Consider the following 14,234-nt stretch of genomic DNA (forward strand, 5'->3'; position numbering starts at 1 on the left):
AAGAAAAACCCTGCCTATCCTACCCTTTTCGTAGCTGCTGCTTACCTGGCTGACACTTTCACTGAGCTATCCACTATCACCGCAAGGTTATTCACTGCTAGTTTGGACCACATTAATGTATATGTGAAATTAGAATGTTTTGCCCTAATACTTGCTTATACTTTTGAGTACATGAATATCAAAAACTATCCTTCTGTACTTCTGTGAAGTGATGAGAATGGGGTTATGCACAACAGTAACACAATGAGAACCCTTTCAAAATTATGGTACATAGAAACAGAGAAAGCTGCCTTATACAGAGTCAGGTCATTGGTCTATGTAGTTCAGGATCGTCTATTCTGACTGGCAGCAGCTTTCTACACTTTTTGAATCAGGGTTCTCTCCCAGGTCTACCTGAAGATGTCAGGGATTGAACCCGGCAATCGACTACTTTTGCCTGCTCTACTACTAAGCTATGACTCTTCGCCACCTAAGAAGGAACAAAAACAGAAAGGTGCTTTTTCTTTATCTAAATCTTTATTAGAACCTCAAGAGCTGTAAAACAATAAGGAACAACAAATTGTGTTAAATATTAAACATTTTAGTTCTGAAAAGATATTTTCAACAATATGTCCCTAATATTTCTGCACAGCAGAAGCAAAAAGATTTTAGAGCTCAGGTGGCCGTGTGCTCATGTTAATTTGGTTCGGGCACAAAAAACAAAAAAGGGGAAAAAACAGATAGTCTCTAAAATCACATTTAAAGTAGAAATGTGATCACAGGGGAAACTGACAACAAGGTCTTTCATTTGCCACCATGCAATTTATGAATACATATTTCTGATGCTGATAGGCCCTTTTTTTTTTTTTACAAACAAACAGACTGCATGAATGATCAATATTAGTACCATTAGCCATACATTTCAAAAACTGAAGAAGCCATTATGTTCTTAAGTTTTTATACTGTGAAGTGCAAATTACCAACATTTTACAAGGGAAGCAATAATTCAGTATCAAAAGTTATAAAATTAAGAGTCGTTTTATAAAATAACATCTTAGCAAGAGTCTAAAAACAAAGCATCCATTTCACACTAGTCAACAAAGCAATAAACACTTTACACAAGTGTAGTATGCATCTTTTCATTCCCATTTCTTCTAATTTAAATAGGGGTGTAGTTCTTTAAAGAATTGACACAGGTGTGTGGTACAGCCCTGACTAGCTAACCACCTTCTATGAAGGTGCGAGTCCCTGTAAGAAAAGCTCTAAAAATTAAACCCTGGTCCCATTTCTTTTACTTTGATAAAGCCAATTTTATATCTGGTCCAGTATTTAAACTCTCCGACTGTAGACACACTTACTTGAAATCAATGGAACTTACAGACAAGCAAATGCATTTAAGACTGGGGTGTTGTGAGGCTGCAGTCCTGAAAGCTTTCTCCCCTCCTTTAGTGTTGAGGGTGTTACGGAAGTGACTAATTTGGACAAAGAATTTCAATATTTACACCCTAAGTTGTCTGCTCTCTCTCCTTGGGCCTAAGATACACAAGCACTTTTTGCACCATAGCTATGGTTGGCATGCCACTGTTATCTCCTGTTAGGAGGGCTTATATGCTACAGTTGTCATTAACTGTAGCTATTATTGTGAGGGGGGGGAGGCATTTCCATGCCCCAAAGGGACATACTACCACATCTGCTTAAGAAGCAGCTCTGTCAGGGCTTACGCCACTGACAGCATAATGTTAATTGTGAAAACTGCAGAGTGGTTATTTCACTACCACTAGAATCAGAAAAGAAATACTCTGCAAACACAAGGCCAGCAAGAAGAAGAAGAAGAAAAATTAATTCCCGATTAACTCCAGGAATAGGTAAACCTACATCAGGTACTTAGGGTTGCTCTGCATCAGAGTTTGGCTGCTTTTCAGGTAATCTCTGGAGTTGTGTTTTTAACAGCAGCTCAATATGCAGGAATTAACAGCTGAAGCATTTAATAGTATGGAGAGAGAGAAATTATCATCTGATCATTCCAACAAGCCACAGCCAGGCCGCTGTTAAAAAGGCACAGGTACAAAGGACAGTTTGCAACCCTATTCTCAAACATCTTTAAACTGGGAGAGTGGGAAGTTCTGGGGGAGGGGGTCCCACATTGTTCAAAATTTTGCATATGTTTCCTACATGGGGACCACATCACCTGTCGAAGCTGAAAGTTAGCACAGGCTGAGTATGAGGAATGGATGCATGGAACCAGTGCACCAGGGTCCCATGCACCAAACATATACATGGATAGTTCCTCTAAAAAGAGAGTTCTGTAAGCTAGGCCTTGCTTAAAGGTTTCTTGCAGCATACATTCGACACAGATAAAGCTAAGCATTGGAAACCCAAATGTCCCTAAGCAATTCTCTAAAAGATACCACTCTCTACTGTGTTTTTTTTTTGAAGATGATAGTAGGAAAATGTAGATACTGCAAATATTTCACACAGGGGCAAAGGAACAGATTTGTATCAATACATTTCAAGTAAGCTGAAAGACAGTTTTGTTTATTTTGTCAAGCAGTTAGTAGCTCTGTGTTTCAAATGGCGCTTGTAAACTTCAAAACATAAGCTAGTTAATATTATTAGCCAGTAAGGCACTTTGTCATAGAGCACACAGCTGTACAGGCTAGGAGACTGGCAAGGCTCTAAATGCAATCAAGAGACATTGACGTATTCCATGACCACCTAAATGGAAAAGGACCTTTTCACTTTTTAAGAAATCTCTTCACTCGCTCAGAGCAAAATCCGCAACAGTAAAACATATTTTCTTTTTAAAAAAACAAAACAGAAAAAGCAGCCAGACATTTTAACAATCTTTCATTTCAAATACCCAAGCCACAAGAATTAAAGGCAAAATGGGGGGGGGGGGGAGAGAATAAAAATAATTTTAAAAATCTCAGTATAAAAAAATGCTCCCATGGTTTTTGTTGTTGGATTTAAAAACAAACCACACACACACACAATGCCGTTACAAACTTTTGATGGCTTCACATCTACAATAGCTTTGGTATAAAACATGCGCAAATGATAGCTGACAATCAATACCGTATCGAAGAAACAATGCATCAAACGAAACATGATTGCGTGGTTTAGGACACTGGGCATTTCCTATTGTCTCTTGGTTTGCATGTTCTGCTTGTTCAGAATCTTCAGCAGAGATTTACTCATGTAATAAGGTCTTTCAGCAGAGCCATCATGACTTTCTAAATCTTCCACTAGGAGGAAGAATGCCAAAGAGCAAAGAATCAAACCAATGTAATACAAAAGCAATCCTGCCACCTGCTGACCTTTTTCGTGCACAACAGCAAAATCCTCAGTGTATTTTCTATACTGGATGGTTTGGCGTTTACTATACTGTAAACGGGTGCAATAACGTAATCAGCCCTTTTTCATTGCGTTGGCCAGATGCTGCACCAGTTCAGTCAATGAGACATTTGCCTTCCTTTGACATGAATGGGTGCAGGATCAAAGCCTTATTTTAAAATTTAATCATCTCACCTCGAAATGATTTGCCCAATACTCAAAAGCGAGGAAGTGCATTTTAATCCAGCTTTAGCTTTTATGTTAAAGCACGTTATGCATAAAACCGACATTATAATAAACAGCAGGATTTGGCCCAAGGATTAAGAAACACATCAATCAAGTTCAAAAGTATTTATCTTTCAAAAAATAAATTATTCCCTAGTTTGCACATTCATTTCCGAGAAAGATATTCAGGAATTTTGTATACCAAGTTTTCTCTTTGCAACAATTTAGCAGATACTTCAGATGAATGCATGAATGCCAAATTTCAGTGCTATTGCTTTGCATTTTCACAGTTTTCTTAGTTGCTTAATTGATAAAATGGCTCTAGGATGTTCCCCTCAAAAATATTTGACACTTTGGACACGTATCATAAACATTTGTGGAGGTGCAGCTTACAAAGCTTCCAGATTAAAGCTGTAACTCAGATTGCATCTTAAGATCTTGGACACAACTTTAGGCATACTGACACTGAAATATATCCTGGTATGTAAAACCTGAAAATCAGGCTAGTGTCTTGCCTAATTGATTGAGATCAATTGGAATTAGTGTATTAATTTCAAAAGCAGTAATAAGTACACTATTGGCCTGATTCAGCACAATAGATTTTTTTTGCATAAGCAGCCTTCTGCCAATGCAGATTCATGCTCATCCCCAATTTGCACAGAGATGCTGATCTCAGGGCTTCCCAAGTGTCTCAATGCAACATCTTTTGATGGCAACACACATTTGCTTCCAGGACCTCCAGTTGCTAACAATAACCAATTGCTTATTAACTTATAGCAGTATTTGGGACATTATATTTTGGTCATCCAGTAATGGATGACATTGATAGTATGCAAATGATCAATAATTCAAGAACATACCTGTTTCCCACTTCCTATTGCATCTGAGACTTAGGAACTACAGTACATATTATTAGTTGGACCAGCTTGCAGAGCGGGGCTGGCAGAAGCTGACATTTCTGTCTCCTCCTCCTCCTCCTCCATCATTCCTAAAGGAAGACCCTGGTGAATGGGGTGGGCTGCAGCATGGATGAGATCTCTGAAAATCAAGTTGAGGCACCTCCCACAGGTGGACGCTTTGCTTGTGAAATGGCTTTCAAGGAGTCCCTGTTTCTCCTTATAGCCCACACCATTCAGCAGGGTCCACTGACTCTCAAGAGACTTTTAGGAGGATGGGTGGAGTTCCTGGGTTGAGGAGTGGGCGGGAAAGCCAGTTTCTACTACCAACACCCTTTATCTGACTTCCCCCTGGATCTAACCCCATGCCTACATTCATCTGGAATGAAAATAGATCGCATGCCTTGGAAAGTGTGCACATAGTTGAGTGAACAGTAAATTACTGAATTTTTTTCTCTATAAGACGCACCAGACCACAAGACACACCTAGTTTTGGAGGAAGAAAACAAGAAAAATAATATTCTGAATCCCAGAAGTCAGAACAGCAAGAGGGATCTCTGCACAGCGAAAGCAGCGATCCCTCTTGCTGTTCTGGCTTCTGGGATAGCTGCACAGCCTGCATTCGCTCCATAAGACACACACACATTTCCCCTTACTTTTTAGGAGGGGAAAAGTGAGTCTTATAGAGCAAAAAATACAGTAATCGAATGTATTTCAGTTGTCTAGTCATCTAGGATTTAAGCATCCTAATCCAAAATATATTCACCTTGAAACAAGTCTTTGCTTGCAGGTAAAATTACAAGGGGGTTAAAGAAAGGTCTTCAGGCCATATTAAACATTGGTGGGTTCCTCTTTCATTAACAAGATTCACTGTAATAGGCCAAGGAGTGGTGGCTGACACCTGTCTGTCACTGAAATGAAATGGCTATGTGGAGTTCAAACTGTTCACCTGAGTGAATTTGGGAAAACTCCAGTTTTAAGATTGTCAGCTCAAGACATGCTCAATTACTTGCAGAAGAAACAGGCCACTGTTCCACAAATAACTAGTCATTGTGTGCATGAATTTTCATTGAATGCTCTCCATAAATATAGCCAGTCATTCCTGCCTTAATGATGGAGGGCTATTATGTTGAAGGGGGTTAGAGAGCACAAAATAATATTGTATTAAAAAAACAACAACAACACAACCTGCTACACTAATTTCAGAAGCCTCTCATGACCCTGGAACAAAACAAGCAGAAAAGCAGAAATTACATTACTGTAATTCAGCCAAATCCTGCAATTATTATATAGTTTAGGGGTGAATAAAGGAAGTTACCTTAAAGTAAGTCCTTAACCGAAGGCTATAAACATGATGAAGCCTCTCAATTTTCTGAGGTTTAGTTTCTTCACTCAGTTTCCACCAATAAGAACATATAACAACACAGATTAGACCTCCAAGAGTTCTGTGTTCCAATATCTGTTTCTCATCTTCGCACAGTTAGTACTTTCCCACTGTGTCTATGGAGCAATATGGTCACTTGCCTTCCATAGTTGATGGGAACTACAATGTTTCTGCACTTTCAATATTATCAAACTGTACTTTATTATGTGGAATACTGAGCTGATGTTCAATCACTGGTGTTTTCTCAAACGACACTCAGATGTAGTTCTTGCTTTAATCAGTGACTGGCCAGGATGCTCATTAGCATGACACATATTTCTTCCCTCATATGAAAAATAATTGGATGTTCATATAAATAGAGGGGCTCAAAGCAACTTAAGCCACACTTATCTCATTCTATTTCTCTGTCCACTTAGCAGCAGTTGAGATGGCTGCAAAGCAAAAAAACCCCCCACAAAACCTTCAATTGGGGCTTTTAGCTAGTCCTGGAGGGCTTTCTCCACAGGGGAAAAACACATTACCAAGTTGGATTTCATTCTCTGATTAAGGTAAGGCTGCAACTTATGCACATTTAACTTGTGTGCATTCAGCTTTACGTGAACAGTAAAAAGAAGTTTTAAAAAAACCTAAAAGGGGAAGAGCAGGTCGAGTTCCATGGCAAAAATACTTTGGCAATCCCACCCATCATTGAACTTAATGGGTTTTGACTATGTATAACACAACCCTCATGTAAGCTGTGGGCCTATTTCCGATAGAGCTAAATCTTTACACAACACAGGACGAAACCATGGCACACTTAAGCAGTGCCACTAATCATTTTTTAAAAAAATTACACCACAGATTTAATATTGCATCAGATGGAAAAGGCTTGGCCTAGATTTTATCCCTAAAATGTTATCTCTGGCACAAGACCCCTTTAAAACAGTTTATCCTTAATAATATGACACTCATTCTAGGCAATTCAAACAATCTTTCATTGCATTCTTGGAGATGACTCAGTATGATACTAATCTATCTCTCTCTCCCCCCTCCTTGCATGTGACATCTGTAGTGGGGGAGACTGACATAGCAATTTGCTCTTCGTCATAGGGAACCATCAATACAATTTAATCACAGTTTAAGTTGCTGCCAACCAGCATGTACAGTAAAAATACAGCCATAGCACCATAATTACAAATTTAGGACCACCTGCTGGTTACTAGTCTTGATCTGTTTATGGCTAATTAGGAATCACTGTAGTGCTTTCAAAAAATGCCTGAATATCCTTTACAAATATACACCTATAAAAAATTTATCAAAATGGCTGTCATTTCAAACAGCAAAATCTTGAGTTAGAAAAGTTATTAAACACTAAGAGCTAAATATTAAAAAAGCTTCACATTTACACTTTTCCATAGGCACTCTATAAAAACTATGATGTGGCCTTGTTTCACAGCTGTTAAATAATGGTTTTAAATGTTGCCCATTTGCTCATTTTTAGATAGTACAAAGCAAACACAAATCATTCATTAACCACAAGCATCATTTATACTTTTAAAAAAAAACCTTTAGCCTAAATAATATGGATCCTGCTTATTTTATCTTAAAACGGACACTGTTGCCATTTTGACATTTTTTTAAAAAAAGCATTATCCCATTAACTTCTTAGGACTCAGTTCCTTCTTCCCCAAAATTCGGTGTAGACTAGCTGACATGTAGTAGGGTTTTGCTGTAGATCCATCATTCCTTTCCAAGTCTTCACCTGAATGTGAAGTGATCAAAAGGAGCCAAAGCAGCAAGCAGCCATGCAGTCAAACACAAATGAAAATGAGAGAGAAAGAGACAGAGATTCAGAGGGAGGAAAAGAAACAACATTAGAAAACTTGTTACAAGAGAACTGAATTTTAGTGTTGCTGGTGCTGTCGCAGGGTGCCACGAAAATGCTAACACCCACCTTTTAATATAAACAGAAGGTAGAGCACAACCAATGTTGAGCAACATTGCGCTTAACACTTCTGCACATGCAGCATATTAAAAGTGATTATTCTGTGTTTGGTAGTAAAGCTGAAGGCCCTGTTTTCTTATGAATCTCATACTTTGGGGACTTGACCACCTTGTAATAACAGTACTTTGTACCTAAGAATATTGCATCCCGTGTGAAAAATCTGTATTATTATTTCTGGCTCTTTCTTATTCTGCTTTTTATTTTTGCCACAAGAGGTCAGACTCTGCTGATATCTTTAGAGAGTTGCTCAGCAAAATAGAGGACACACATATATATTATAAGGGCAGCTTTCGCCAAGCTTGTGCCTGCAGTCTTAGCGGAGGCTGATGGGAGTTGTAGTCCAAAACACCTGAAGAGCGCCAGGTTGGCAAAGGCTGCATTAAAGCCTCTTTCACAGGCCCCGTGGTCATCACTCCATTCCTTTACACATTATGACACCCACATCATTCATTTCGGTAGGGCTTGCACAGAAAAGCTTCCTAGTGGCCTGTTCTCAGAAAGCACATTTGGAAAAGGATTGCACTAATCCAAGGGTCCGAAATTCACTCCACAATTACATTTTTGGTGGGGGGGAGGGCGGGGGGGAGTCCAATAATAAATTGATTTAACTTGGAAGAACACCATTTTGAGTTTAAGAAGTGCAGCTTTCAGATGCATTGCTGTTAAATTGTATTGTAAGAATGTTTATAAACTGCCAAGTCATAAAATAAATATGATAGTGCTATGCAATTATAGAGATTTCACTCAACAACTGGGATGCCTATGCCTGTGATCTTCAAGAAATTTAATTCACCATAAAGTTTCACAAATTCAGCTGACAACTTCAGAATCTGATCCTTTATTTCACTATGTGGGATACATTGGGTGGAGAGTTATCCTCTCCAAGCTCGCTTGTCAAAGCCTTATTTTTAAATTTGAATAATGGCAACAAACTTGTTTTTGAGGATGAACAACATCCCATCCACCCAGCCATTCATAACAAATTAGTTGTTGGAAGTCAACAACTCAAGTTGACTTTTTTCTGTGCATTCCAACATAATAAATAAGTTTTATGAATGCACACCAAGATTGTAGATCACCATCTCCTGCTCCAACCAATTTTTGGAAGCGATTTTCAAGAGACAGCAAATCACAGTTTTAGACAAGTGCTAGAACTTTCTCAAGAATACTCGCACACACTGAAATGGCAGAAAAAGCCAACGTGCATGCAAAATGGCGGTGGCAATCAGCTTCCAGTTATAGATTGCAGCTTCAAGATAGCTCGGTCCTTTGCTCAGAAGGTGGTCAGAAAGCGGAGCAGGGGGGAGATCTCTATATTGGAGATCAATATCACAGAGGAACAGAAAATCAGGAGTGCATAGATAATAAAACGATAGCTGGATAGAAGGCAAGTTTTCGCTTATTCAAATGATATTGTGAATTCTAGGTGTTTATGGGCTGATTATAGTGGTAATGATAAGCACTTTACATGTGTTCCAAGGTACATATCTATCTATCTATCTATCTATCTATCTATCTATCATCTACAGTATCTATCTATCTATCATCTATCTATCATCTATCTATCTATCATAGCATTACAAGAGTCTTGATACTGAAAATATGTTATGTGGCTAATACCTTGCTCCGATTAATGTGTGAATAAGGGCTGATATATGTTTGTCATGTCAATGTATATTAAACCTTCAGCCCCTGTAGGGGGAATACAGTTTTACATTATTTTAAATTAATACAACATTCTTGTGCCTACAAAAATTGCAAGGCTGTTATAAGCGGGGTGGCACAGCATTCATCCAAGTGAAACACACTGGGCATGATGAAACTACAGAGCACCCAGAAGCAACATGTTAGTACTTATTATGAAACAGTCTCTGAAGACTAGCTGGTCTAGTGAATAGTCACATTTTACCGACTGAACTAATGAAGCCACATCTGATATTACTGTAATTCATAATCTCTTGTGTAGTGAAGATTGCAGTGGACCAAACAGCACAATGAGAGAAACAGCAATGGCTTCCTACTACATATTCTTTATCTTAGCATTATCAAAAAGAGGAAAGTAAACAACAAAGAGCCAATTACTTACAAAAGCAGAGGAAAAGTGTGTCAACACACATTGCATAGACACTGAAGAAACCATGTGCAACTAGGTAAGAGCCTATAATGACCGTCTGAAAAAAGGAGGAAGAAACATGTTAATTATACATTATCATATGTGTGACCAGGCAGCGACAGCCCCAGCTCCCAGGGATCATAAGGAAGGAATAAAGACTCTGACAGTGTTATATGGAATTAAAATTAGGCCACAACTTTATTAAACTTCTGAATGTGGGAAGACCTTGGCTTAGACCTTGGGCGTGTATCCCTCCCAGCCCCCCAGCCAGGGGAAACTGGGACTCATCAGGGTAAATGGGATATGGGGGTGCTCTGCAAGACGTAAGTGTAGCAGGCAGCCCAGTTCATATCGCTGCATGCAGAGTAGTTCACTGACAACCTTTCAGTGTATGGCCAGTGACACCCATATATATAACCCCTTTAAGAGGGGGCACGGGAATTGCCACCGCAGGGGGGTGAGTCGCCACTTCACGCCCAAATAGGGAAGAAAAGACTCAAGGATTCCACCCAAGGCCATAACCGCCAAAGTTGTGACGAATTGCTACGAGGAAGACAAAACCTGCCAATGCAGGAAAATTTCTTCCTGGTCCTTCAACAGCAAACAGTCAAAGACCGTAGCAGCGGTCGCTAAACAGGAAGAAAAAGTTAACCTGCAAACAAGAAACATTAAACAACGGGAGGGTGAATCTCCAGAGCTGGCTGCCTGGCTATTCTCGGCTCCAACCCCTATTTATAAATGGGGCTGGCCCCACCTCCCAGCAAGAAACTTGATTCCTGAGGCTGGGTGTGAACCTCCAAAAATGAACACTGAGAGGCAAGTCAGCCCCTGTTTGCCAGTAAGCTCCCTGGGAACTGTAGCACCACGCACAATCCCGCAAAGGGTACCCACAATGTAAAGTGTGAGTGTTCATTATATTAATTTACAGTGGTGCCTCGCAAGACGAAATTAATTCGTTCCGTGAATTTTTTCGTCTAGCGAATTTTTCGTCTTGCGAAGCACGAAATCCCATAGGAATGCATTGAAAATCAATTAATGCGTTCCTATGGTCAAAAAAAGTCCAAACAAAGCCAAATTTGGTACAACAAGAGTTTATTAATTTTTTCGTCTAGCGAATTTTTCGTCTTGCGAAGCACGAAATCCCATAGGAATGCATTGAAAATCAATTAATGCGTTCCTATGGTCAAAAAAAGTCCAAACAAAGCCAAATTTGGTACAACAAGAGTTTATTAAGTGCTCTTTAAAGTCACACATACTGTAAAGAGCATTTCAAAATTCAAACCCAGAATTTTTTTAAAAAAACAGCAGAGTGGCCCAATGGTCACAGAAAATCATAAAAATGCAGGGGGAAAAAACAAGCTTCCAGATTCTTGAAAACCCCTCCCCAACTGTTCCCCCAGCCACCCAGCACACAGAAATTCAAATCCAGAATTTTTTTAAAAAAACAGCAGAGTGGCCCAATGGTCACAGAAAATCATAAAAATGCAGAAATAACCCACAAGCTTCCAGATTCTTGCAAACCCCTCCCCAACTGTTCCCCCAGCCACCCAGCACACAGAAATTCAAATCCAGAATTTTTTTTAAAAAAAACAGCAAAGTGGCCCAATGGTCACAGAAAATAATAAAAATGCAGAAAAAAACACACAAGCTTCCAGATTCTTGCAAACCCCTCCCCAACACCAAGTCCTTGAATTCCAAACACCCCAACCCAAAATCCAACCCCCCCCAAAAAAAGTTTTAAAAGCTTAACTTACCAAATGGCTGCAAAAGAAGTTTTGGAAAAGCTTCAAAAATCACCAAAGTCTTTAAAAACCTCAAAAAAGGCTACTATGTACACTGCGTTCTATGAGTTGCTCCTCAAAGTCAAGTCGCAACTGTATTAATAGTGTTAAGAAAAAGGAAACAAACTTGCAAGACGTTTTCGTCTTGCGAAGCAAGCCCATAGGGAAATTCGTCTTGCGAAGCAGCTCAAAAAACGGAAAACCCTTTCGTCTAGCGAGTTTTCCGTCTTGCGAGGCATTCGTCTTGCGGGGCACCACTGTACATGCCCCTTAAGAAGTTAGGCTGCAGGATATGTCAGGTACCTCCTCATCCTTTAAGTCCTTGCCTTGATCAGTGAGGTCTTTGCACTGCTTGTATTCACAGGAGCCTGAGGGGCCCAATTTTATCGTACTCCCTTCCAGTTTAGGTCAGACATCTACTGAAGACTTAAATAAACGAACAAATAAAACTCCAGCAGGCATTCTGATTTCTGGTTTTATAACTTGGGGATTTTTTTGGAAAAAAACACACCATTGTATTGAGTTTCTGTATATTGCTTAGAGATGATTGCAATTGTCTGAATAAATAGAAAAAACAAGCATTCCTTACTTTAAACCATGAGAAGACAAGAGCTATGTTCAGGCAATTTTCTGAACAGACGAAGGTTTAAACCATGGGTGAAGGCAATGCCTGCAATGTCCATGGCTTGCAAGCTGCTTTTCAGATCTCGCCTGAAGGGAGTTTTAATGTGCTTTTATAAATCTCCCTGCAAGCAGGAACCCAGACTTATGAGGGTTCCCAGTTTGGGGAAGAGTTTCTTCAATTAACATGCATTAAAAAAACCAGCAAGAAATACTAGAACTTACAGGAATACTGAGGCAGGGTTTGCCTCGAGGTCCTACTGCCCTATTCCCACATGTTCAGGAGAATGCCTGACCATGGCTTTAATTGTGGATCTGCAGCGCTCTTGCAAACTCATTGGATTTCAAGCCTTTCCTGCCTAAGTAGACAATTAGATGTGATATAAAATAAACCATCCCAAGCAATGGGACTTTGTATCTCACTAATGCAAGCTCCTTTGCTGCTTGATAACCCGCCCCCATCCCAACCTTGAACCCTCTTGTTCTATGATGTTGATCCATGACCTCTCCTCTTCCCTGCCATATATCTGGTGAGTATGGACTGTGCCACTTATATCCAGAGGAGGGCAACCAAAATGGTCAAAGGCCTGGAAACGATGCCTTATGAGGAACGGCTAAGGGAGCTGGGCATGTTTAGCCTGGAGAAGAGGAGGTTAAGGGGTGATATGATAGCCATGTTCAAGTATATAAAAGGGTGTCACATAGAGGAGGGAGAAAGGTTGTTTTCTGCTGCTCCAGAGAAGCGGACACGGAGCAATGGTTCCAAACTACAAGAAAGAAGATTCCACCTAAACATTAGGAAGAACTTCCTGACAGTAAGAGCTGTTCGACAGTGGAATTTGCTGCCAAGGAGTGTGGTGGAGTCTCCTTCTTTGGAGGTCTTTAAGCCGAGGCTTGACAACCATATGTCAGGAGTGCTCTGATGGTGTTTCCTGCTTGGCAGGGGGTTGGACTCGATGGCCCTTGTGGTCTCTTCCAACTCTATGATTCTATGATTCTATGATCTTCTGGGAATCACTAATACAACTGTGTATTTGTTCTGGACTTACCTATTCTACCCTTTGCTGCTTCTTATCGGTGTGAAGATGAATAGAAAAAGCCCAACAACAGACAAAATGCAAAGGATGTCACTGTTAGAGGAAGGGGGAAGGGGAATGAGGGAGTTCAAGACCCATGGATCCTAACATTTGCCATGCCATGGTGGGTGCTAGGTGCCAGGCCTAGATCACCTGGTTTCTACGAACTTTAGTAATGTTCTTACCAAGAGTGGGACCCAATAGTAATTCAGTGATGGTGCTTCTTGTGTGAATATTGGTATCCTGTGTGTGAAGAAGAAGAAAGCTAGGACACCTATAAGAGGGGGAAAGATAAGATTTTTCAAGCAGCTAATTCTGACTTGAATTATTTCCAGTATTTGTACTGGGACAAAACTGTATTCAGATTAATTATCTGTGATTCACACAACCATAAGATTTTAATCAATAATATCATGTTATGAATCAAACTGGCTTTTATAAGTAAAGAAGAAGACAGTGCAATGAAAAGTACAATTTTAAAAAGAGAGAAAAGAAACACAAATTAGATTTTTTTTAAAAAAATAACTCAACTACTTTTAGTCTTGGAGAACCATTCAACTACGGTGTATTTCCATATATCTGATTCAACATTTTATATGACAAATTGAGATATCAATTCCCAATAACATCTGTGCTAAGTAGGAAGCGAAAGACATGTAAATTAATTAGCCCAAGGGATTTGTCCTTAAGCACAAGGAAAACATTAATCAATTTCACTATTTCATGGTTTGCATTTCCAGACAAATCTCATTTACTTTTACAGCTTTAAAATAATGTGCAATAACAGCAAACAGCACATTATAGATGAAGTTGAGTACCAGCGAATTAAGAGTTCAAAATCA

At 39.5% G+C, this 14,234-nt stretch overlaps 1 protein-coding gene across 3 annotated transcripts in view; it reads right to left on the minus strand.

The window, feature by feature from the left end:
• Positions 1-497: 497 nt before the first annotated feature.
• The window catches only part of SLC44A5 (solute carrier family 44 member 5), a 154,089-nt gene continuing 140,352 nt past the window's right edge, over positions 498-14,234 (minus strand). For 2 of the 3 annotated variants that reach the window (XM_081914641.1, XM_081914642.1), the window contains exons 20-22: positions 13,578-13,666; positions 9,888-9,972; positions 6,901-7,558 (exon numbers count right to left, since the gene is read on the minus strand). In XM_081914641.1, coding sequence (XP_081770767.1) covers positions 7,446-7,558; positions 9,888-9,972; positions 13,578-13,666 — 287 coding nt within the window. In that variant the 3' untranslated portion in view covers positions 6,901-7,445. Of the gene's footprint in view, positions 3,225-6,900; positions 7,559-9,887; positions 9,973-13,577; positions 13,667-14,234 lie in introns of those variants that run through there. The other variant, XM_081914643.1, reaches the window with a different exon arrangement.

The sequence above is a fragment of the Podarcis melisellensis genome (genome assembly GCF_964234715.1).
Source record: "Podarcis melisellensis genome assembly, chromosome: 6".
Taxonomy (NCBI): Eukaryota; Metazoa; Chordata; class Lepidosauria; order Squamata; family Lacertidae; genus Podarcis; species Podarcis melisellensis.